This window comes from Somniosus microcephalus, chromosome 1, assembly GCF_052327205.1.
Source record: "Somniosus microcephalus isolate GS21.2 chromosome 1, FLI_Smic_1.0, whole genome shotgun sequence".
NCBI lineage: Eukaryota > Metazoa > Chordata > Chondrichthyes > Squaliformes > Somniosidae > Somniosus > Somniosus microcephalus.
This window is the reverse complement of record NC_140987.1, coordinates 133,722,628-133,749,136: the sequence shown is the minus strand read 5'-3', so window position 1 is coordinate 133,749,136 and position 26,509 is coordinate 133,722,628. Positions and strand designations below refer to the sequence as shown.

The 26,509-nt window shown below is 43.2% G+C and overlaps 1 protein-coding gene across 1 annotated transcript in view; it reads right to left on the bottom strand.

The window, feature by feature from the left end:
* The window catches only part of LOC147124365 (guanine nucleotide-binding protein subunit alpha-14), a 207,265-nt gene extending 182,452 nt beyond the window's left edge, over positions 1 to 24,813 (bottom strand). Inside the window, exon 1 of the mRNA XM_085985872.1 lies at positions 24,162 to 24,813. Coding sequence (XP_085841998.1) covers positions 24,162 to 24,282 — 121 coding nt within the window. The 5' untranslated portion in view covers positions 24,283 to 24,813. The remainder of the gene's footprint in view (positions 1 to 24,161) is intronic.
* Positions 24,814 to 26,509: the final 1,696 nt, after the last annotated feature.

Here is a 26,509-nt window from a genome sequence, read left to right as displayed (position 1 = left end):
ACCGGTTTCCCAGCATTAAGCGACCAGCAGTTTGTTCCACCAAGCACTTATAGCTCTTCAGTCTATTTATAGTGCTCTGAAAAATATCCAAATGCCACTATGTCAGTTAAATGCTGACATACTGGCTTAAGGATCAGACTACTGGTGAGAGGTGGATAGAGAATAAGGAATGGGATGGGGGAAAAGGGCAATGAGGTGAGGGGGAAGAGAAAGGCAAAAAGGGAGGCGGTGGGAGTGGAGAATTCTGAGAAATCAGCAATTTTTTTTAAATTCATTCATGGGATGTGGGTGTCATTGGCAAGGCCAGCATTTATTTGCCAATTCCTAATTGCCCTCGAGAAGGTGGTGGTGAGCCGCCTTCTTGAACCGCAGCAGTCCGTGTGAAGGTACTCCCACAGTGCTGTTAGGGAGGGAGTTTCAGGATTTTGACCCAGCGACGATAAAGGAACGGCGATATACTTCCAAGTCAGGATGGTGTGTAAGTTGGAGGTGGTGGTCTTCCCATTCACCTGCTGCCCTTGTCATTCTAGGTGGAAGAGGTCGCGGGTTTGGGAGGTGCATCTTGCAGATGGTACACACTGCAGCCATGTTACGCCGGTGGTGGAGGGAGTGCCAATCAAGCGGCTGCTGTGTCCTGGATGGTGTCGAGCTTCTTGAGTGTTGGAGCTGCACTCATCCAGGCAAGTGGAAAGTATTCCATCACACTCCTTACTTGTGCCTGGTAGATGGTGGAACGGCTTTGGGGAGTCAGGAGGTAAGACACTCACCGCAGAATACCTAGCCACTGACCTGCTCTTGTTGCCACAGTGTTTATGTGGCTGGTCCAGTTACGTTTCTGGTCAATGGTGACCCCCAGATGGCTGATGGTGGGGGTTTCGGCAATGGTAATGCCATTGAATGTCAAGCGGCGGTGGTTGGACATAGTCATTGCCTGGCACTTGTGTGGCGCGAATGTTACCTGCCACTGATCAGCCCAAGCCTGAACATCGTCCAAGTTTTGTTGCATGCGGGCATGGACTGCTTCATTATCTGAGGAGTTGTGAATGGTGCTGAACACCGTGTAGTCATCAGCGAACATCCCCATCTCTGACCTTATGTTGGAGGGAAGGTCATTGATGAAGCAGCTGAAGATGGTTGGGCCTAGGTCACTGCCCTGAGGAACTCCTGCAGCGATGTCCTGGGGCTGTGATGATTGACCACCAACCACCAGAACAATCTTCCTTTGTGCAAGGTATGGCTCAAGCCAGTGGAGAGTTATCCCCCAGATTCCCATGGACTTCAGTTTTACTAGGGCTCCTTGATGCCACACTCGGTCAAATGCTGCCTTAATGTCAAGGGCAGTCACTCTCATCTCACCTCTGAAATTCAGCTCCTTTGTCCATGTTTGGACCAAGGCTGTAATGAGGTCGGGAGCAGAGTGGTCTTGGTGGAACCCAGACTGGGCATCAGTGAGAAGATTAATGGTGAGTAAGTGCCACTTGATGGAAGGTGTCATCGACAGTGCTATCACTTTGCTGATGATTGAGAGCAGACTGATGGGGCAGTAATTGGCCGGATTGGATTTGTCCTGCTTTGTGGACAGGACATACCTGGGCAGTTTTCCACATTGTCAGACAGATGACAGTGTTGTAGCTGTACTGGAACAGCTTGGCTAGAGGCGTGGCTAGTTCTGGAGCACAAGTCTTCAGCAGGACAGCCGCGATGTAGTCGGGGCCCATAGCCTTTGCTGTATCCAGTGCGCTCAGCCGTTTCTTGATATCACGTGGAGTGAATCGAATTGGCTGAAGACTGGCTTCTGTGATGGTGGGGACCTTGGGAGGAGGCCGATATGGATCATCCACTCAGCACTTGTGGCTGAAGATGGTTGCAAACACTTTAGCCTTGTCTTTTGCACTCACATGCTGGGCTCCACCATCATTGAGGATGGGGATATTCATAGAGCCTCCTCCTCCAGTTAGTTGTTTAATGGTCCACCACCATTCACGACTGGATGTGGCAGGACTGCAGAGCTTTGATCTGATCTGTTGATTATGGGATCGCTTGGCCCTGTCTATAGCATGTTGTTTCTGCTTTTTAGCATGCATGTAGTCCTGTGTTGCAGCTTCCCCAGGTCGTCACCACATTTTTAGGCATGCCTGGTGCTGATCCTGGCATGCTCTGGCTCAGTTGGCAGCACACTCGCCTCTGAGTCAGAAGATTGTGTGTTCGAGTCCCACTCCGGGGACTTGAGCACATAAAGCTAGGCTGACACTCCAGTGCAGTGCTCAGGGAATGCTGCACTGTCAGAGGTGCCGTCTTTCAGATGAGACGTTAAACCAAGGCCCCGTCTGCTCTCTCAGCGGGACCTAAAACATCCCATAGCACTATTTCGAAGAAGAGCAGGGGAGTTATCCCCGGTGTCCTGGCCAATAGTTAGCCCTCAGCCAACGTAACAAAAACAGATTATAAGTCATTATCACATTGCTGTTTGTGGGACCTTGCCGTGCTTCGTACATTACAACAGTGACTCCACTTCAAAAGTACTTCATTGGCTGTAAAGCGCTTTGAGGACAAGGTTTTTCCTTCATGTTGGTTCTCTCACCACCTATCGCAGGCCCAGACTGGCAGCTATATCCTTCAGGACTTGGCCAGCTGTGGTGCTACCGAGTCACTCTTGGTGATGGACATTGAAGTCCCCCATCCAAAGTAGATTCTGTGCCCTTATTACTCTCAGTGCTTCTTCCAAGCGGTGTTCAACATGGAGTACGGATTCATCAGCTGAGGGAGGGCAGTAGGTGGTAATCAGCAGGAGGTTTCCTTGCCCATGCTTGACCTGAAGCCATGGGACTTCATGGGGTCCGGAGTCAATGTTGATGACTCCCAGGGCCACTCCTTCCCAACTGTATACCACTGTGCTGACACCCCTGGTGGGTCAGTCCTGCTGATGGAGGAGTTTGGGATATTGGCTGAAAGGTATGATTCTGTGAGTATGACTAGGTCAGGCTGTTGCTTGACTAGTCTGTGGGACAACTCTCCCAATTTTGGCACAAGTCCCCAGATGTTGGTGAGGAGGACTTTGCAGGGTCGACTGGGCTGGGCGCGCCGTTGTCGTGTCCGTAGCCGGTGCAGAGGTCAAGAGGTCAATGCTGGGTGGTCATCCGGTTTTATTCTTATTATCGTGTTTCGTAGCGGTTTGTTACAAATGAGTGGCTTGCTGGGCCATTTCAGAGGGCAGTTAAGAGTCAACCACATTGCTGTTGGTCTGGAGTCACATATAGGCCAGACCAGGTAAGGACGGCAGATTTCCTTCCCTAAAGGACATTAGTGAACCAGATGGGTTTTTACGACAATCCGATAGTTTCATGGTCACTATTACTTTTAATTATAGCATTTTATTATAGCATTTTATTCCAAATTTATTTAATTAACTGAATTTAAATTCCCCAGCTGCCGTGGTGGGATCTGAGCTCACATCTCTGGATCATTCGTCCAGGCCTCTGGATTACTAGCCCAGTGACATTACCACTATGCTACCGTTAGGCATTTTAAGAGACACATTCTATTTATAGAGGGATAAGAAGAACGGGAGAGGGGAGGAAGGCAATGAGAAGGGGAGAGCTGGAAGAGGATTAGTATGAGGGAGAGAAGGTGGTAGTGATGAAGAAGAGGTGGTGCTGCGGAAAGGAAAGATAGAGGGAAGCGATGGAAGCAGTGCCAAGGAATAGTGGGCGCGCGCGGAAAGGGGTGATGATGGCAGATTTGAAAGGGAGGGGGACAGTACCTGAGGAGAGGGAACCGTTTACAATGTTCGCGAGTGTGGGGGCCAGGAAGGGAAGTTTAGTGGGATAACAAGTGAGCTTAAACTCAAATTCTTCCCTTACCAACCAATCCTCACTTATTCTGTACCTTACTCTCTGATTTACCATGAGCAAAGTCCCAAGATAGCCAATAATCTTAACTTAAAGGGATAGAATCAAATTTAAATTTATCCCACTAATGGTGAACCTAGTTTTCTTTTTTAAACATAAAACACACAGCTCTAAGTTGCTGGGTTTTGGAAGGGATAAAATAAATAAATGTTTTATGAGATCTATAAATAAATGAACTGAACTACCCTACTTCAGTTGTGGTTTCTGGCCTATTACATATGTAAACAATCAGAAGTTTCAAAAGTTAATAGGTTTCGATGCTCATCAAAAATATACCTTTATACAGGATGTGGTGTGCACACAATCCAACCAAGATAGAAACTTTTCTGGTTAACAGAAAATAAAGCTTTCAAAACAAAATAAGATTAGAAACTAAGAGCATTGATTCACAGGTGGTTTTTTCAGATTTTGCTAAGATAATAGGAAACCAATACTTGACACCAGCCATTCTTTCACAGCCTCTAAAGATGAAGGGTTTACATCCGTATTTTGAAAAAGTTTGCAAGTAGACAGATTGAATTCACTTATACATTTAAAAAGGAAACAAAATAAATTCAATATTAACTGCAATATTTACTGAAATATAAATCACAGAACAGCACAGAATGAGGCGATTTGGCCCATCCTGACTGTGCCGGTTCTTTGAAAGAGCGATCCAATTAGTCCCACTCCAGTGTTCTTTCCCCTTAGCTCTGCAAATTTTCCTCCAAGTATTTATCCAATTCCCTTTTGAAAGCTATTATTCAATCTGCTTCCACCGCCCTTTCAGGCAGTGCATTCCAGATCATTACAACTCACTGGTAAATATTTTTTTCCTTCCTGTTGCCTTTGCTTTTCTCAGATTTTGCAAAGATAATAGGAGACCTTAAATCTGTGTCCTCTGGTTATCGACCCTTCCGCCATTGGAAACAGTTTCTCCAACTTACTCTTTTCAAAATCCTTCATGATTTTGAACACCTGTACCAAATCTCACCTTAACCTTCTCTGCTCAAAGGAGAACAACCCCAGTTTCCCTAGTCCCTCAATGTAGCTGAAGTCTTTCAGCCCTGGTACCATTGTAGTAAATCTCCTCTGCACCCTCTGAGGCATTGACATCCTTCTTAAAATATAGTGCCCAGAATTGGCCACAATACACCAGCTGGGATCTAACCAGTGATTGACAAAAGAACCAGAGGCGACATGAGGGAAAACCTTTTTACACAACAAGTGGTTAGGATCTGGACTGCACTGCCTGATAGAGTGGTGAATACAGATTCAATAGTAGCCTTCAACAGGGAATTGGATAAATAATTGAAGAAGAAAAAATTACAGGGATATGGAATTAACTGGATTTCTCTTCGAAAACGCCCATACAGATGTGATGGGCCAAATGGCCTCCTTCTGTGCTGTACTATTCTATGATATCTGCAGTCCATGGTACACCATCACTGTAAAAATTCCTCAAAATTCAAATACTGGGTTTATTGTGGATATTTTCAGTCTAAGCTATGGCACTTTTTTTGTTGAGTAAAGGTAATTAGTTTCCAAAAATTGCAATCATGCTAACTATTAAGATTAAAAAATTAGCAAGAAATAAAATTCAATCATGCTGAGACAGGAGGATAGCATTTTTAACAGGTTTAGCTTCAATTTTCAAGATACCAATATTACCAGATATTTCACAATCCTTTATTAGCAACACGTCACACTTTTGTAGCTAAAATCCATGGCCAAGTCACAGGTTTCACTCACCAACTTCCTGCAATTCTCAGTGCTGCTGCCCATTCAACACATTGCCTGCGGCTCGCCTCGCACAAAACGTACAGCAGTTCTGCTTGTAAACACCAGTCCCTTCACTTCAACTGCCAGTCCTACTTGTTCGCACGAAAATTTCTGCTTCTTGCTGACAGTGTAATGCCTATAACTGCTGCAGCCTCCCAGTCAAGAATCACAGAATCTACAGTGCAGATAGAGGCCATTTCGGCCCATCGAGCCTGCACCGACACATATCCCACCCTATCCCCGTAACCCCATGTATTTAATCCCCTAAATCTAAGGGTCAATTTATCATAGCCAAATCAACCTAACCTGCACATCTTTGGACTGTGGGAGGAAACCGGAGCACCCGGAGGAAACCCACGCAGACACAGGGAGAATGTGCAAACTCCACACAGACAGTCGAGCTACACTATCTTCAATCATGTGAAATGGTCAAAGAGCTACACTTGACCAATAGACCAACATGTAGCTCGCAAACCTCATACTGGACATCACTGATCTACCACATTACAACAACTCGCATTTATATAGTGCATTCCTGTAAGGCACTTCACAGGAGCGTTATCAGACAAATATTGGCACAGAACCAAAGGAGACATAAGGACAGGTTACCAAAAGCTTGATCAAGAAGGTTGTGGGTTCAAGTCCCACTCCAGGGACTTGAACACAAAAATCTAGGCTGACACTCCAGCGCAGTTCTGAGGGAGTGCTACACTGTTGAAGGTGCTGTCTTTCGGATGAGACATTAAACCGAGGCCCCGTCTGCTCTTTCAGGTGGACGTAAAAGATCCCATGACACTATTTCTAAGAAGACCAGGGGGGGTTATCCCCAGTGTCCTGGCCAATATTTATCCCTCAATCAACATCACAAACAGATTATCTGGCCATTATCACATTGCTGTTTATGGGAGCTTGCTGTGCACAAATTGGCTGCCACATTTCTTACATTACAACAGTGACTACATTTCAAAAAGTATTTCATTGGCTGTAAAGCACTTTGGGATGTCCGGTGGTCATGAAAGGCGCTTTATAAATGCAAGTCTTTCTTTCTAAGAGGTAGGTTTTAATGAGCATCTTAAGAGGAGAGGTTATGAGACAGAAAGGTTTAGGGAGGGAATTCCAGAGCTTAGGGCCTAGGCAACTGAAAATAGACCAATGGTGGGGAGCAGTAAGTGGGGATGCACAAGAGTTGAAGGAACGTAGCGCTCTCGGAGGGCTTTAGGGCTAGTGGGTGTCAAAGATAGGGAGCGGCGAGGCCATGGAGTGATTTGAACATGAGGATAACAATTTTAAAATCAAGCCTTTAGTGGACTGGTAGCCAATGTAGGGCATTCACACCAATCCTCCTTGGGTGGGAGAGCTAAATTTCAGCTCAGTTCAGAATTTTCACGGTGGGCACTTCTCAAATAGTATTATAGCAAAATACTGCAGGTGGATAAGGTGGTAAAAAAGGCATATGGGATACTTGCCTTCATTAGCCGAGGCATTGAATATAAGAGCAAGGAGGTTATGATGGAGCTGTATAAAACACTGGTTAGGCCACAGCTGGAATATTGTGTGCAGTTCTGGTCGCCACACTACAGGAAGGATGTGATCGCGTTAGAGAGGGTGCAGAGGAGGTTCACCAGGATGTTACCAGGGCTGGAGCGCTTCAGCTATGAAGAGAGACTGGGCAGGTTGGGTTTGTTTTCCTTGGAGCTGAGGAGGCTGAGGGGGGACATGATTGAGGTGTACAAAATTATGAGGGGCATAGATAGGATGGATGCTGAGGAGCTTTTTCCCTTAGTAGAGGGGTCGATAACTAGGGGGCATAGATTCAAGGTAAAGGGCGGGAGGTTTAGAGGGGATTTGAGAAAGAACTTTTTCACCCAGAGGGTGGTTGGAGTCTGGAACTCACTGCCTGAAAGGGTTGTGGAGGCAGAAACCCTCACAACATTTAAGAAGCATTTGGATGTGCACTTGAAATGCCATAGCATACAAGGCTACGGGCCAAATGCTGGAATATGGGATTAGATTAGACAGGGCTTGATGGCCGGCGCGGACACGATGGGCCGAAGGGCCTCTATCCGTGCTGTATTACTCTATGACTCTATGACTCTATGCTGGAAATCCTAAATAACAACAGAGAATGCTGGAAAAACTCAGCAGGTCAGGCAACATCCGTCCACAGATGTTGCCTGACCTGCTGAGTTTTTCCAGCATTCTCTGTTGTTATTTTTTATTCTTAAATGGTATTCCCTGGTTGAACCCAGTGACCAGTGTAGAAAGGAACCCCTCCAAAAACACAGTCCTTCCTTTACTTTCATTTTAGCAACAAGGCAGAGACTGTTCAACACTTCCTGAAAGATTATGAAAAAAATGTATCAGCTTTGATTGTCACTTTGGAAAGTAAATTCTGAAGCAATGCTTTTACACCGAATGAAACTACAGCACAATAAATGTTCTGTGAAGTCATCTACCTGGATGCATGTTTGTGTTACATAGGTGTTTGAGGAAGTCAAATAGTTGAGACAGAATTAATTATAGCAGTGCAAGTTATATTATTAGTCCAGTACTGTATCAGAAATAAAATATAGGTCAGTTATGAGTAATTTACAGTTACAAAACTAAATGTAAAGTATGAAAACTGAGGCTTCTTTGCCGTCTTCCCTACCATGTTACACATTACCCAATAATTCCTACAGTTAGAAAACAAACATCTCCTGAATTTTTCCTCGACCTTTACTGTGATTTTTCTTTCCCATCATTATGCATATATGGGAGAGGGAGACTAGGTGTACACCCCTAATACAACACTAAACGCTCAACGCAGAGGTGCCTGGGTGATTAATGAGGGGCCTAATGAGGTGGGAATGCAAGTTGTGCAGAGGACTCAAAGAATCTGCAAAGGGATATCGACAGGCTAAGTGAGTGGGCAAACATTTGGCAGATGGAGTATAATGTGGGGAAGTGCGAGGTTATCCACTTTGGCAGGAAAAATAAAAAAGCAAATTATTATTTAATTGGAGAGAGATTACAAAATGCTACAGTTCAGAGGGTCCTGGGGGTCCTTGTGCATGAAACACAAAGTTAGCATGCAGGTACAGCAAGTAATCAAAAAGGCAAATGGAATGTTGGTCTTTATTGTAAGGGAGTTGGAGTATAAAAGCAGGGAAGTCCTGCTACAACTGTACAGGGTATTGGTGAGACCACACCTTGAGTACTGCGTACCGTTTTGGTCTCCTTATTTAAGGAAGGATATACTTGCATTGGAGGCAGTTCAGAGATGATTCACACTGTTGATTCCTGAGATGAGGGGTTTGACTTATGAAGAAAGGTTGAGCAGGTTGGGCCTATACTCATTGGAATTTAGAAGAATGAGGGGTGATCTTATTGAAACATAAGATACAGAAGCTGCTCGGCAAGGTAGATGCAGAGAGGATGTTTCCCCTCGTGGGGAAAATCTAGAACTCGGGGGCATAGTTTCACAATAAAGGGTCACCCTTTTAGAACTGAGATGAGGAGGAATTTCTTCTCTCAGAGGGTCGTAAATCTGTGGAATTCTCTGCCCCAGAGAGCAGTGGGGCTGGGTCATTAAATACATTTAAGGTGGAGATAGACAGATTTTTGCAAGATAAGGGAGCGAAGGGTTATGGGGAACGGACAGGGAACTGGCTCTGAGCCCAAGATCAGCCATGATCTTATTGAATGGCGGAGCAGGCTCGAGGGGCCAAGTGGCCTATTCCTGCTCCTATTTCTTATGTTCTTATGAGCCTAGCATAGCCGCCAAAAAGTAAGATTTAAGAAATAGGCGTTACAAATCTGCTAAAATGAAGAGAGCTGGAGGTAAAATAAAACCAAAATGAACATTAGTGGAGTTGACGTAGACCTCAGTCTGTGGACTTTACTTGTGTCACTACATCCCAATAGGTGGAATGAAGCATTACAGTGAAACTAGCAGGACCAGTTCTGTACCATAATATATTTCCTGTCACGACATCCCAATAGGTGGAATGAAGCATTACAGTGAAACTAGTAGGACCAGTTCTGCACCGTAATATATTTCCTGCCAGTCAATCTCAGTGCAGCCCCAATGGTCATCAGTCTTGCGAGAAAAATAGGAGCAGGAGTCGGCCATTTGGCCCTTCGAGCCTGCTCTGTCATTCAATAGGAGGTCACAAAGGTAGTGGTTGTTTATACTATTCAAATATTTGATGGTAATAGCAACAAATCTTTCCCATTATCTTTCAGGACAATGACGAAGTCACTCTTTCCAAATCTAGGTGTTTAATCACTGGCCTGCAGAGGGTTCAGCTTCACCAGGATGCAGAACCATCGACAACAGCAGCACTGTTTTTGCAGCTGCCTCTTATGATGATAATTACAGCAGTACCCCTCTTAAACATCTTCCGAAAGCATTAAAGATTAATGGAATGTTATCATTTTCAAAAATCTACAAGGAAATTACCGACAAGTGTAACTACACTTGCCTTATGCCATTTTTAAAATTTGACCACCTAGACAGTAAAAAGAATAAGCAACAAATTAATGTTCCATATTGGAGGACTTACAGCCATAAACAGCTTAGTCACATGATTAACAATCAACTGCAGGAAGGAAATCTGATCTCAAGTGAACAGGAGTTAAAATTAGGATCCAAAACAATCCGAATTTTATGTTGAGGAATTTGTCTTAAAAACATGCTCAGTGCTCAAACATGATTTTATAGAGGGGGCACTGTTTAGCTTATGTGTTTCTTTAAGCAGAGTTGATCTTATGTAATATCTATTTTAGCGCAAACTGAGCATTTCGAATGGTAGAGATACAATTATCAATTGCATCAGTGTCACTGTGGAAAGGTAACAAGCAGAGGGCAGTCCTCTCCCAGTTATAAAATAGCAGGGGTCTAGGAGCAGGTCACCTGCCTGACTGCTTGCACAGGGCTGGTGTACCCAGGAACTCCAGGGTGGGATGGGCGGGGAAGAACTGAAGAGAGTAAACTGCAGCATCAAAGTAAATAAGTAAAATGTTATTGATAAATTCCATAAACCTTAATGGATATAAGTCATCCATGTGGGTCTAAAAGCTACAGTTTAGTGCAGGGCTAACAGTCAAGAAATCAGTGTAAAAAGTTCTATTCGTTCAGTCTTGGAGGTTGCAATATCAGGTCTGCACTAAAGTCCATGACATCACACATTTACAGGTGCAAGTTTACAAATCCTGAATAAGTGCTAATCGTCCACCCCAAAACTTTCAGCATTTACAGAAACATGGTCTTGGAGAAATTAAGATGGAAAAAAACAAGTCAATGTTATAAGAGCAGAACATTATTAGGTCAGGTGTGATCTAAATTAACAGGAGAAAGCTATCCATTTGGTACAGTGTACCAAGATTTCCAAAAATCTTTTGCTAAAGTATTGCATGAGAAACACTGATGTGGATTGGTAATTGCTAAAGAATAGGACGCTGACACGAGTTACAATGGTATTGTCGGTGGGGGTCGGGGAGGTATTGAATATGGTGGCACAGGGCTCCACTCTAGATCGTTAGTTTCCTGGTATACATAGATGAATGCATTTTCAGTCTGGTGCAAGGTAGCTAAATTTGTAGATGACACCAAATGAGAGAGAAGTAGACCGAGCCAGTGTCAAATAGGTTCAATTTAGACAAACCGATGGAACTCAATATTGGAAGTAAAGAAGTAAATAATGAGGCCTGTGTATTTCATGGATGAGGCAGAATTTGCCAAAGGGGGAAAAAGACTTGAGATGTTGGCTGATTCAACCACCATGTCCAGAGTGCAATGTGCCAATAAATAAAGCAAATCAAATGCAGAGGTACATTGCAAAAACAGTTGGGTTTAAACCCCCCAGAAGACATACTGAGCTGTACAATGCTCATCAGACTGTTTCTGGAACACTATATAGTTCTGGTTGTCGAAAAATAAGGGAGCCGTGCAAAGATCAGCAACAAGGCTGCTCCCCAGTGAGGAATGAGCTATGAGAAATCAGATAAACTGACTCTTCAATCTCGAAGAGATGTCACTGAGCAAAATTTATAGAGTTACACAAGATACCAGTCAGCTTCACAGCGGTGGTAGGAAAAATAGTGGAATCCCTACTAAAGGAAAAAAAATAGAACAATATAATGAATAGTCAGCATGGATTTCAAAAGGGGAAGTCTTACTTGACCAACTTCAAGTTAATTTTTTGAAGCGGTAACCGAGAGTAGACAAGGGTAATGCCGTAGGTGTAATGTATCTAGATTTTCAAAAGGCCTTCAATGAGGTACCACATAATAGACTAATGAATAAGGTCAAACAACGCGAAGTCAGGGGACAAGTAGCAGAATGGAAAGCTAACTGGATTCAAGACAGAAAGCAGAGGGTAGGGGTAAGGGGTAGCTATTCAGAGTGGCAGAAGGTAGGAAGTGGTGTTCCACAAGGATCAGTGCTGGGACCAATGTTGTTCACAGTTTATATTAACGATTTAGACTTTGGAAACAAACACAATTTCTAAATTTGCGGATGACTACCAATTCTTTTTTTTGGGGGGGGGGGGCGGGGGGGGGGGAGCCAATACTGAGGAGGACTGCAACAAATTACAAGAAAACATTAATAAACTTGCAGAATGAGCATGTAATTGGCAAATGAAATTCAACACAGATAAATGTGAGGTATTACATTTTGGTAAGAGAAATAGAGAGGTCACACATTACTTGCAAAAGAATCTAAATGGGGTAGAAGAGCAAAGGGATCTCGGAGTACAAATACAAAAATCACTAAAAATAACGACACAGGTCAATACGGCCATAGGACGGCCATAGGACGGACGGACGGACGCGCGCACACACACACACACACACACACACACACACACGCGCGCGCGCACACACACACACGCGCGCGCGCACACACACACACGACTAGAGGCCAGCAATATAACCAAGTCACCAAGTTCTTTACCCAGAGAGTGGTGAGAATGTGGAACTCGCTACAACAGAGAGTGGTTGAAGCGAATAGTATAGATGTGTTTAAGGGGAGGCTAGATAAGCATATGAGAGAGAAGGGAATGGAGGGTTATGCTGATACAGTTAGATGAGGAAAGACGGGAGGAGGCTCGAGTGGAAGATAAACAACAGTATGGACTGGCTGGGCTGAATAGGATATACAGCACAGAAACCTGACGAACTGTATCACAGTATGGTATGGCAGCTGTAGCTACTATGACCGGAAAGCCCTGCAGCGGGTAGTCAAAACTGCCCAACGCATTACCGGCACCCGGCTACCGACCATAGAGCACATATACCAGAAACGCTGTTTACGGAGGTCACGGACCATCATCAAAGACCCTACCCACAGTCTGTTCGCCCTCCTGCCATCTGGGAGACGCTACAGATGCATTCGCACCCGTACGACCAGATTTAGGAACAGCTTCTTTCCCAGGGCTGTCATCCTACTGAACTCCACAAATAAACTCTAAAGCCTGCACATCTGCCAATGCACTTTATTATGGTTATGTTTATGTTAATGTATTATAAGCCAAATGAATGTTGAATGTTTAAATGTCTTAATCTAAACGTACACTCTCGGGAGCCGCAAGCCTACATTTCGTTGTACTGCACTTGTGCACTAACAATGACAATAAAAGTTGATTATGATTATGAAACAGGCCAATGTAACTTAACAGGATAAAGTAAACTGAGAAATGTACTTGGATATTCCAAGTGAAGCATACACAGGTTCAAGATTGTAAAGAGCAAGTTTGGGAGAGACACCAGGAAATATTTCCTTTATGCACAGTGTGATTAACTGCTGTGTCTGGTTGCCAGGAATGGTGGTTAAGGCCAGGTCACTTGAATCATTTAAAAAACTGCTAGATACTAACAGATCCAGAATATCAAATCTACTGTAAGCATCAACTCAAATGGTCATCTTCACCCACAACTATCTTGAGAAAGGCCACCATAGAGTTATACAGCAGAGAAAGAGGCCCTTCGGCCCATCGTGTCTGCACCAGCCATCAAGCCCTGTCTATTCTAATCCCATTTTCCAGCACTTGGTCCATAGCCTTGTATGCTATGGTGTTTCATGTGCTCATCTAAATGCTTCTTGAATGTTGTGAGGGTTCCTGCCTCTACCACCCTTTCAGGCAGTGAGTTCCAGATTTCAACCACCCTCTGGGTGAAAAAGTTTTTCCTCAAATCTCCTCTAAACCTCCTGCCCCTTAACTTGAAACTATGCCCACTGGTTATTGACCCCTCTACGAAGGGGAAAAGTTCCTTTCTATCTACCCTATCTATGCCCCTCATAATTTTGTACACCTCAATCAGGTCCCCCCTCAGCCTTCTCTGCTCTAAGGAAAACAACCCCAGCCTGTCCAGTCTCTCTTCATAGCTGAAGCGCTCCAGCCCAGGTAACATCCTGGTGAATCTCCTCTGCACCCTCTCCAATGCAATCACATCCTTCCTATAGTGTGGCAACCAGAACTGCACACATTATTCCAGCTGTGACCTAACTAGCATTTTGTACAGCTCCATCATAATCTCCCTGCTCTTATATTCTATGCCTCGGCTAATGAAGGCAAGTATCCCAGATGCCTTTTTAACCACCTTATCTACCTGTCCTGCTGCCTTCAGGGATCTATGTACACGCACACCAAGATCCCTCTGATCCTCTATCTTTCCTAGGGTCCTACCATTCATTGTGTATTCCCTTGCCTTGTTAGTCCTCCCAAAATGCATCACCTCACACTTTTCAGGGTTAAATTCCATTTGCCATTGTTCTGCCCATCTAACCAACCCGTCTATATCGTCCTGTAGCCTGAGGCTTCCCTCCTCGCTATTTACCACACCACCAATTTTCGTGTCATCTGCGAACTTACTGATCATACCGCCTACATTCATATCTAAATCATTAATGTACACTACAAACAGCAAAGGACCCAGCACTGATCCCTGCGGTACACCACTGGACACAGGCTTCCAGTCACAAAAACAACCTTCGACCATCACCCTCTGCCTCCTGCCACTAAGCCAATTTTGGATCCAATGTGCCAAATTGCCCTGGATTCCATGGGCTCTTACCTTCTTGACCAGTCTCCCATGCGGGACTTTGTCAAAAGCCTTACTGAAGTCCATGTAGATTACATCAACTGCACTACCCTCATCCACACACCTAGTCACCCCCTCGAAAAATTCAATCAAATTGGTTAGACATGATCTCCCCCTGACAAAGCCATGCTGACTATCCCTGATTAATCCCTGCCTCTCCAAGTGGAGACCAATTCTGTCCCTCAGAATTTTTTCCAATAATTTCCCTACCACTGATGTTAGGCTCACTGGCCTGTAATTCCCTGGTTTATCCCTACTACCCTTCTTGAATAATGGTACTACGTTAGCCTTCCTCCACTCCTCTGGCACCGCCCCTGTGGCCAGAGAGGTTCTGAAAATTTGTGTCAGAGTCCCTGCAATCTCCTCCCTTGCCTCACACAGCAGCCTGGGATACATCTCGACTCGGCCTGGGGATTTATCCACTTTTAAGCCGGCTAAAACTAGTACTTCCTCCCTCTCAATACTAATTTGTTCAAGTATATCACAATCCCCCTGCTTGATTTCTATGCCGACATCGTCTTTCTCCATAGTGAACACAGATGCAAAATATTCATTTAAAACCTCACCTACATCTTCCGGCTCTACACACAGATTGCCACTTTGAGTTAACATGATGTCAAAACCAATATATAAAGTTGAGGTTAAATGAAACCCAATATGTTGCAAAGTTCCCCCGCACCACAGTAAAATCATATTCAAATTTTGCTCTTGTTTTGTGAAATGTAAAAGATTATCTAGACTACAATACGTACCCATCAGTTTGTACAGTATTTCTAAATATCACATGACCTGTAGCTCCAGTGGTACAGTAATGGAAATTATTTGAACCAAAGCATCAGGTCTCCATTTAATGGTTGAGTTAGAACCTTAAATTAACTAGTATTTGAACTTGTTCATCTTCAAAAGGATCATGGCCAGAGGGAAAATTTTCAAAGATTAGTCTTCCACCTTGCACTGGAGAATAAAGCCTACAAACAGGAAAACAATCAAAAACTTATTTCCTCTGGCATACTTTGGACTAATCTTAAGCTACACATATTTATTTTGGAATAGCCACATCTTGCTAAGGAGGCTTTTTGACCAGTATCAGAATTTTTTTTTATTAATTCTTGTAATGCAGGTGTCAATGGCAAGGCCAACATGTACTACAGGAAACTTTGTGCTATCCAGCACTGACGGGATCGAGCTGTTGCCGTCCCATCAAAACTGCCGGACAAACCAGCGCTAATGTTGAAACATACAGAGATTTTGAGCTCCGTAACTGGCAACAAACCCTGTTGCTTAGCAACAGCTTCTAAACAGTCAGCCGTACCTTGCAAGCGTCTCTGTAGCTTAGCAACAGCTTCAGCGAGACCTTGCAGAGCCTGACTGTTGGAAAAAAAAGCAACAAAAAGAAAAATAAACTAACGAAACGGCTCCTGATTTTTGCCGGTGGCTCGAGCATTCCGGACAGTTAACCTCCAGATAAACCAAAGTTTCCTGTACATAGTATTTACAGCACAGAAATAGGTCTATCCCAGTGTTTATGCTCCACACGTGCCTCCTCCCTTCATCTCACCCCATCAACATATCAAGTTATGACCTATTTCTAGTTACTGAGTTGGTGGTGGTGGGCTTTCTTCTTGATCCAGTCTGTGTAGTAAATGTGCTCCCACAATGCTGTTAGTTAGGGAGTTCAAGGATTTTGACCCAACAACAATGAAGGTTAATTATTCTTTATTGCAGTGCTAGTGGCTTCCTAGGCCACTTCAGAGGGCAGTTAAGAGTCAACCACGTTGGTGTGGGACTGGAATCACATAGGCCAGACTGGGTAAGGACGGCAGGTTCCATTCCTTAAAAAAGGACATTAGTGAACCAGTTGGGGTTTTTTTTGTTTAATGGCAATCCGACAGCTTCATAGTCACTTTTACTGATACCAGCTTTTTATTTCAGGACTTCTTAAAAAAAAAAAACAACTGAATTCAGATCCTCAAACGGTCATGGTGGGATTTTAACTCACATTCTCTGGATTATTATTGCAGGCATCTGGATCACGACGCTATCGTACCATTCTTCCCTATGGAGATAGACTTGAAAATTGTATATTGTGACATTAATGGAAAAGAAAATCGAGTGAAGTATTGAGGTCAATTTGTTATCACCCATTTTGCACCATCAGCAAAGACCAATTTCACCCCACTGTATTTTCTATTCTTTTAATTTTAGGTTGTTTTTTTGTTTTTTTAAATAGTTGAAATGCCTGTTTATTTTCTGTCCCATTGGTGACGATATTGTGGGTGACAGCAGTAGCTTGACTGGTTCCTGGGACTGACGGTACAGGTAAAGTAGCATAGTGGTTATGTTACTAGACCAGTAACCCAGAGGCCTGGACTAATGATCACACCACAGCAGCTGGGGAATTTAAATTCAATTAAATAAATCTGGAATAAAAAGTAATGGTGACCATGAAACTACCGGATTCACTAGGGAAGGAAATCTGCTGTCCTTACCCAGTCTGGTCTATATGTGACTCCAGACCCACAGCAATGTGGTTGACTCTTAACTGCCCTCTGAAGTTGATTTAAGAATGCGGCTCACCACCACCTTCTCAAGGGCAATTAGGGTTGGGCAATAAACGCTGGCCTTGCCGTGAACGAATATAAAAAAACAACTGAATTCAAATCCTCAAACGTCGCCGCTCTGGATACCGCCCTCACCAAGACATGCACAGAAGAATGTGCGTGCTGCCAGCACTTCTTAAAGGGACACACACATCTTTCACATGAGTTTAGATTTTAGCTTTTGGACTTCTTAAAAAATTATTTTGGCATAGCGGCTTGGTGCAATACATTTAAAAAGTTGCTGAAGTGTGCAGGGAGTGTTGCTGGACACTTACAAGGATTTGGATGTTAAAGGAAGGCCTCTGAGAACACCACTTGCTCCTGGGGGCTCTAGTTGCAGTTCCCCTTGGGCTGCAACATTACATGGAGATGAAGCAGAGGCAGCAAAGGGGACAAGCTGCTCGCAGAGGGAGGAGGAGGAAGCGGAATGAAAGAGGCAACCCAGACAGCCCCTTTCTGGCCGGGATAGAATCATCCGCCTGTGGTACCAGTGAACACAACCCCAATTCCCCTTTCAACATTGGTTCCACACCTTACCTTCCCTGTTACTGATCATCACAGCGTCCTCTTGGCCACAATGCTGAAATAAAAGCAATCACAAAGCAAACTTTCCAATCCAACTTTATCCATGTATGCATCCAATATTACATCAAAAAATCAACTAATCACTTAGTGAGTGTCTTGCTTCTGCCTTTGCCTATCTTAGTGATGTAACGCAGTGCTGCCCAAACGGCTGCAGCATGGCTGGTGGAAAGCTACCGACTTTCAGTGGGGGACACTGTAGATGTTCTTGCAGGATGACCTCTAGGAGCTGGTGGCTGGGTGTGTGAAATCGAGTGACTCTGGTTTGTTTTCTTCTTCACTCTCCTCTCCCTCTTCTTGGTCAACCACTGGCTGGGCAGGCTGCATTTCTTCGATGTCTGAAATGAGGAAGGCACAAGGATGGGCTTGTGCTGAGAGGAGGGCAAGAGGTATATGCTTACACCATGTGTAGCGTGTACATCAGAAGATATTGTGGGATGAGGGGGAAGTGGGATGTGAGGAGGAGGATAATAGATGAGGATACCAGCATCTTGTATTCTTTCAGCTCCGCCATTGGCCATGCGCTCAGCTATGCCCCTGCCAAGAATAACTTGCACAGTCTCCTCCAATGGGGTGAAGTGAAGCTAGGAATGTGAGGTGTGCGTCGTGTTTGATAGAGATTGTTGGTAGGTGAGTGATGGGGGTGGGGAGGGTCGTGCATTGAGCAGTGTGTGAGGCTAGTGGTGCAGTTGGTAGGAGACAGCTTTTGAAGATGCATTCACTGACCTTGACCCTCATCTGAGGTCATGAAACTTCTTTAGGCACCAGAACCAGGTCCTGGGGGCGACGCTGCTGGCAGTGACCACCTCAGCAATCTGGTCCCACATCCTTCTTTCTGGTGGGCCTCCTGGCCCTCTATGGGTAGAGGACCTCTCGTCCAGCATTGACCCCCCTGCACAAAGCTTGAGTGCTATGTCCGAGACCTTGGGTGCCCTTTCCCTGGCCTATTGAGCCATTTGTGTTAGTGTTGAAGCACTTTTACCATTTTTTACGTGCAGAGGGCAGTTCAGCTTCAACAGATCCAGACTGCCTAGTTCTGAAGGATTTTTAATTTTTTTGAAGAAGAAGGTAGTTCAGGTTAAAGGGTTGGAGACAGCCTTGAAAACAAACAGCCTAGCTTTAAGGAAAGGCAGCCCCACTCTAGCGACACTAACTTGGGCCCCCTGCTGACCACACAGCATGTCAGCAACGTGATAGTCACTAGGTTGTGCGCGCCTATCATGCAAAGTAGCAGGCAGCACCAAATTATTGTGCTGCCTGCACTTTTGAACGAGCGCGGGCATATCGCGCATCGCGATGCCAGCGCCCATTTTCTTGCGCTATCAAATTTCCCGGCCATTGTCTCCAGCCCCATTCCACATTTTGTTCCCTCAGCACCAATTCCATCCCTCTCCATGGCTATTGTCGCAGCCTGAATCAGAGATTATAACCTTGGTGCCCTGTTTGACCCCAAATTGAGTTTCTAACCTCCTATCACAAAAACTGCTACCACTTCCATAACATCACCTGCCTCTGCCACTACCTCAGCCCATCTGCCGCTGAAACCCTCAATCATCCCTTTATCACCCTCAAACTCAATTACTCTTATGATTTCCTGGACAGCCTCCCATCTTCTACCCATCATCAACTTCAACTCACCCAAAACCCTGCTACCCATATGCTTTCCCACATGAAGTCCCATTTACCCATTACCACTGTGCTCATTGACTGATTAGTTTCTGGTCGCCCAATGCCTCAAATTTAAAATTCTTGTCCTTAAATCCCTATATGGCCTTACCCTAATATCTTCCAGACCTACAACACCTACCCCACCTGTCAAATTATCCATTCCTCTGACTTGTCTGTTGTGCATCAACCCCCCGCCAACTTCTACCATTGGTGGTCATGTCTTAAGTCACTTAGGTCCCAATCTCTGCAATTCTCTCTAAACCCCTCTACCTTGCCACTTCACTCTCTCCTCGAGACACCTTGAGACATTTTCCTAAGTTAACCATGCTATATAAATGCAAGCTGTTGATGTTTACACTTGTACTCCTAGTTATCATTATGACTCATTAAAATCACCCATCTCTTGCAGTTATATTGTTGGTGATTTCAGACTTTACTCTAACTGCCCTAATACAGGGAGGTGGGGGCTGCCAGTTATCATTAACATATGATCACACAGACATATTTTCTGTTACAAGATAATTGGCACAGTTCAAAAGTAGACTCCTGGGCTCACATTTGTATTATCCCAATACTGGCACCACACCCATATTATGGGTTAGCTTTTCATCCTGATGTAACAATGAATGGGAAGGTTTTACATTAAAAGGTTTGCTTTAGAGTTAAATCTATAGAATATACTATTAATTGAACATGCAGTATAAACTGTTCTTCCAAATATACTACCCAATATGATCCTGTGCATGTTAATGAAGGTTTTAGACATGTCAACAGCCACAATATATGGCATGTGTGAACAGACTCTTCACTTGTCATCCGTTTACGATTATATAGAACTTACCCATAGGACACTAACTTTCCTGATATTACTTTCCCCCATTCATTATGGCTGTTAATGTAATTCCCATGGAATTCTATCCATTCATACCCATTTTATTCATAGAACATAATGCTGGTGCAAGAGCAACATATTATTTATTAAACAAGACGAGATTATGCTCCTGTGAAGCACTTTGGGACGTTTTATTATGTTAAAGGCACTATATAAATGCAAGTTATCAGTGTAAACAGAAATATCAAAATGCCCCATAGAGCACGGTTTGAGCCAAACATCTGTGATGGTGACAGTTAATAATAGAACATAATCCACTTTTAATTCACTGCCTGTCACTTTTTTTTTTAAATATAAATGTATTATGCAAAATATTTTCATTACACAGCTAAAACCAACATAAGCAAAATGGCAATGTAGTTACAATTCTTTGCAGTAATGAAAATATCAATGGCAAGGGATTACTCATCAGTTACAATCACACATAATATAATCAGGTAGAAAAAATAACAAATCACCCAAAAAGTTACTTGTAGCCAGGGATGTATAACATGAAGTACACCCATATCAATTAGCAAGAAATTGGATTACTATGGATGTGACTACAGTACAAGAATTGCAAACATTTTTGACTAATTTAAATGGCAACAGGCATATGTTGTACTTATTATTGTTATCTATTGAAACCACAAAGGGTGACCTAGTGTAATTTACCCAGCATGTTGCTTTTAGCATTTACTACTCCAGCCTGCATTAACCTTTGAAATTAGTTTTGTGAATTTTGTATTCAATCGTGTCCATTACACATTCAACTTACCAGGTCTGTATGACTCTGCTACTCACTCGATAAAGTCACTGAGTTATCTAGAGGCTCTCGGTACACAAGCTGATATTAAAAGGTGAATGTAAGCTAATGAAGGCAGTATTTTAATCAGAATGTTATTTCCTCTCCTCTGTACATGGGAATGAAGAATGGTTACTTTTGATATAGTTCAAGATTGTAAACCCAATATTTTGAAAAACATGGCAAACTAATAAAAGCAAGCTGCAAAGTTAAATTGTCCATATGATTCTTTCCAACATTATAATACAAGTGAGGGGAAATTTCCTCTGTATATTTGGTTTCAGCAAAATTATATGATTTTTGCTACACCTAGCACAGAGGAAATCTTCTTCCGCTATGGCAATGTATATTTAAAAGAAAATATTTTTTCCTACAGTTAACTTCCAGACTGCATGACTGGTCGGATCACTCTCCCTACATACAAGCTAAACACACAACTGCCTTGGTATCCTCCCTGTTCCAGATTTTTTTTCATGTATAAAAAGTTCTTCATAGAGGTCTCCATGACATGTCCCATACTATCCATACAAAGAGTGGATATGTAGCCCTCCATCAGACCTCTATTTATACTGTCCTGAAACAATCAGCAGTGGGTGTGAAAGACAAATGTTGGCTTGCTTTCCAGTTTTCATGCCCACTCTCCCTCCTCACTTCTATTTGATACTGGGACTGCATGAAAATGCTGCAGCATTGAAGCCATATTAAAACTATATTTAATGATAATATTTTTAATTTCTACACCAATTGTTTCTCCGCAATTTAAGGTATTAACTCCTTCCCAGCGTACGATTCCACTAACATCAGTCAGCCTATAGTACTTGGCCAAAGTGGCTTTCCTTCATAGACAGGGGGTGTCTGTAGGCTATTCCATCACAGGGGCCTCACAACACAGAGCGCACATGCACATTTCCAGCAGGGTTCAGAAGCAGAAAGTCGGATTGATTTCCCCCTCCCTAACTAGGTCAGCATAGTCCAGGAAGTTTCATAATATGGCCACTGGCCTCCAACAACTTTGACCCCACTCCCACCATTGGCCACCCGATACGTCCATCCTCACAGTTCACTGTCTTCCTATGCTAATTATTAAGTGAACAGAATTATCTCACTGGATAATTCTGGAATGTCAGTCGAACAGCCTCCCCCCACCCCATCTCCATTTTTTTTTATGCCTGTAAGTTTGCTCCCAGAATGCTCACAGCAGTGTCCGTGAGATTAATTTTTAATTTTTGGAGATTCCAGGAGGATTGGTAACCTTATCCCTAACCCAAGAAGAGGATAAATGTTGCATCTCTACACTCACACTTATGGAGATTGGCTAACTCAGTACAGACCTTGGACTGAACTTAAGTTAAAATCCTTCTGGCTGATATAGTTCATGAATTGACTAATTTAAGCAGCTGATCTACCAGGAGAGCCTGTAATTGTAATATAATCTCATCAGGAGCCTATCAAACAGAAAATGTACTAACCTAAATAAATTTAGCTGAATATTTTTATTCTGTTCAAATGCTAATTTTAGACCTCAGCTAGATAATCGAGAGAGCAAGAAAATCACACAAAAACTGTATGGAGCAAGAGAATGTAATTCAGTAAGGCAAATCCACTTCTAATTTGGACAATCAGACTTTTCTTAATTCATTTAATCTCCTGAGGGAATAAGCAAATGAATATAAGTTGCTCTGCCAAAAGATCAAAAATGTTACATTTCTTCAACCCACAGGGGGAATAAAAAAAGACGGCAATATATTAAATGTACCCCTTAGATAGAGGACAAATATTAGCGCGGGGGGGGGGGGGGGGGAAGGGTCGGTGAGAGGAGGACTACAAAACACACACACAGTAATCAAAAGGGTAACAACATTTCCACCCAACAGAAAAAATTACAACACTGAATGTAAAACGGAAGAACAATCTTTAAAAATTATTTAAAAATGAAAGCAACTTTAAAAGAGTTAAGATAACGAAATCAAGGAAACCATTAGATCCCGACTTGCACATCGCCACACCCAACCCGCTCGTCCAGTTAGTGAAGCACTGGAGTAAATAAAGGGTGAAAGAGACTCATCATGTGATTGTCAGCAATATTAACATGATGTTAAAGCAACATATCAGAACAACCCAAAGTTACAAAGATTTGATCGGAATGTAGAGACCTGTCCTTGTTAGCCCATAACGAATGCCGAGCAGAATACAGGATCATAAGTTACTCTGAAATAACTCCAAGCCGCTCTAGTGAAAAGGTGCTAACATTCATCAACTGGAGAACAATAGCTAGTTTATTTATCCATTGAGGCCTATGGCTTAAAAAAGACAAGTCAACAAAGTGCCTGCACAAGCCGGACCAGTCCATCCACCTTCTCATATTCTACTTCCACCTGAGGATCAAGTTACAGGAGACGAGAACAGGCCGCCAACTTAAACAAACTTCAGTTCTACACGGCGTCCGACAAACCGCTCTGCAAAAAAGTGTGTTCAAACGACCACCACCTTACAAAGTACCACTTGCTTTTACTTTTTAAAACAACCCACACCTTACATTCGCGACTTTTATTGTCTTATTTTCTTTCTAAACGGGAAGGGGAGAGGGGGGGGGGAACTAAAGGAGGAAAATAAGGATTCAGGCCTGTAAAAGTTGATTGGAAAACGTTGACATGCCGACACACCGGAAGATTAATAACACTCATCAAAAATGCTCAAGAGTTACAAACTGTCACTGTCACAAGAATGAAGTATTTATGGATCTCAAAAGGTTTCGCTTTCAGGCGCGGAACAGTATTCCAAGATAGTTTACCTGTAACTTCAGCAGGTTAAACCCACTGAGATACAATGTAAATAACTTATCAAACCTCCCTCCCCAACTGAAATACCTTGTTACTCACCCAGCAGAAGCAGTTTGAGTTCCCTTCGGGCGTCTCTCTTGTCCCTCCGGAGTTGTCGCTCGATTTCGGCGTTTATCCGCTGAGACTCTTTATCCTCCTCGGACAAGCAGCACCGCGCCATGATACAGTCCAAACAAGTGTCCCTCAGAGCACACACTCGGTAAATACAGGAGCGGGAAGAAGACACCCGACCCAGGCTCCGACACACTGTGCCCCACCGCCGACAGCCCGAGCCACAGCAGCCGTCCGGACCTTAGCACACTCACTGCCGCCTCACCACAGCCACGGCATGGAGGGCTGGAAGCAATCAAAAGTCAGACAGCAACAAAAACAACTTTGTCTTATTTTGTTCTTTTTGAAGCTGGGGATTTTAAAACTAAAAGTTAACTTCAGTTTAGAGTATTAGTATTATTATATACTTGTAAGCTGCTGCTATTGGAGATATCTGAACTCCAGAGTGGGCAGGAATACCCAAAGCAGGAGGGGCGGGGAGAAGAGGAAAAGAAACACAAGGCGAACAGTGAGCCGGCTGACATGCACCAGGCGATCCAATGGATTTTTTTTTTACAAAAAAGGCGGTGCGACATGAAGACGAGGGCAAGACTAGTCCAAAAGACTTAGCGCGTCTGAAAAATGGCGTTGCTTAAAGCAAGTCTACTGGCATAACAAATTTTTGTTTCAAAATATAAGGTTTTTTTCGTTTTGGTGATACTTGGTTACTTTCCTGCGTATTTTCGTTATGCAATTTGCACATATTTCCAGTCACGCCTTAAATAAAGCCGTCAACAGCAGGAGCATGTTTGGAATGCCATTGGTGATCAAGCGACATAAATTGCAGACCTATTCAAACATTTGGATCAGTTTATTTTTAGGAGTGACATATATCAGAACAGTTTAGAATTTTGAACCAAAAATGAGGGTTGCTACGCCGACTGAGACACTTGGCAGGTCTACAGTGTGCAATTGAGTCCGAGTGGGAAAATATAAACTATTGTGCAATTAAAGGTATTGGACACCTGAATATAAATAATAACCCGGGTTGTCATTAACTTCCCTTATTTAAAAGATAATGATAAACCAGCCACACATTTCACTAACTTGTTCATCTTTGTCCTTACAATACATTTAATCCACTATTCTATAAATGAACTGAAGCCACAACATAAGTACATTCTAAAATATATTCGGATGTTAACTCTTGTGTGTCGAGCATTCAGCCCTGGATGATTCAGGAACGTGCTAATCTCTTAATTTCCCCTATGTACATTGTCGTTCATATTTTAAATTTTCTCTGTTATCAGCCCTAATTATTGTTTTAATATATCTTAGTTTGTTTTGTACAATTTTCAATCTTCACTTTCCCTATTTCATTATATTTCCCTATCAGATTTAGGTTTTCACGTACTCCCTCCCATGTGGTGCATATCTCATTTGTACTCTGCGTGGTATATACTTTAAAACTGATTATTTTTTTTGCCAGTGTTCTCCCTCCCCCACAAACAAAATCCAAATTTATCTGCCTCCGAACTTATTGTCTTCGATTCTGTCTCTGGAAATCTGGTGCACATCCCTTGAAATGTCCTTTGTTTAACAGGGTATCTTGGATGCTCACCAATTTTCAAATTTCCCACTATCTGAGTCTCACATAAGGTCAAGTGTATTCCTTTCTATTTTTATTGGTTATATATGCGGCTTCAAAAAACGATCTACATGATAAGCTATCTGAATTTAAGTCGTCGTTTAAAAGAGCCAGACGATATTCTCACTTGGCTGCCCAGTCTCTATCTCGGTGCTAGCTCTGGCTGATTTATGGTGCCAACAAGAGCGCGTGTTACATCTGTGGTTACCCCCGTCCCAGCGTGTTGGACGTTGTAAAACAGTTCGTTTTCCAACCTTTGAAGACTTAATTGAAACAGATTCCATTTATTTTTGCCCCAGGTAAGTAAGTGTGCATAGCTTTTTAGCTCGATAATACTGCGTCAGGTATAATCGGTACAGTTAACTCCTTTAGTGCGGTTGGCACTCAATTATGAGGCAGCTCGTTAAACCATTTCACAAGCCTCACTAGAATTCAGAGTGCGATGGGAGAACAAAACTGTTGCGTTCGGATCTGCTCCGTAACCTCCTGTAACTTTGCTATTGCTTGTGGTCATTTAGCCCACATTTCACGAACAGAAGGCGCTCGCAGCAATGAAACTCTCACTTGGGCTGAGAGTTTGGTGACATAGTTGTGCTGGTTTGGGAGGACCTGTGAAAAATAAGTGTCATTTTTCTAATTCTCAAACACGTCACCGAGCAATTTCCTTTTAGATATTGAGGTTTTATTAAACGTGATAAGATTTTTGGAG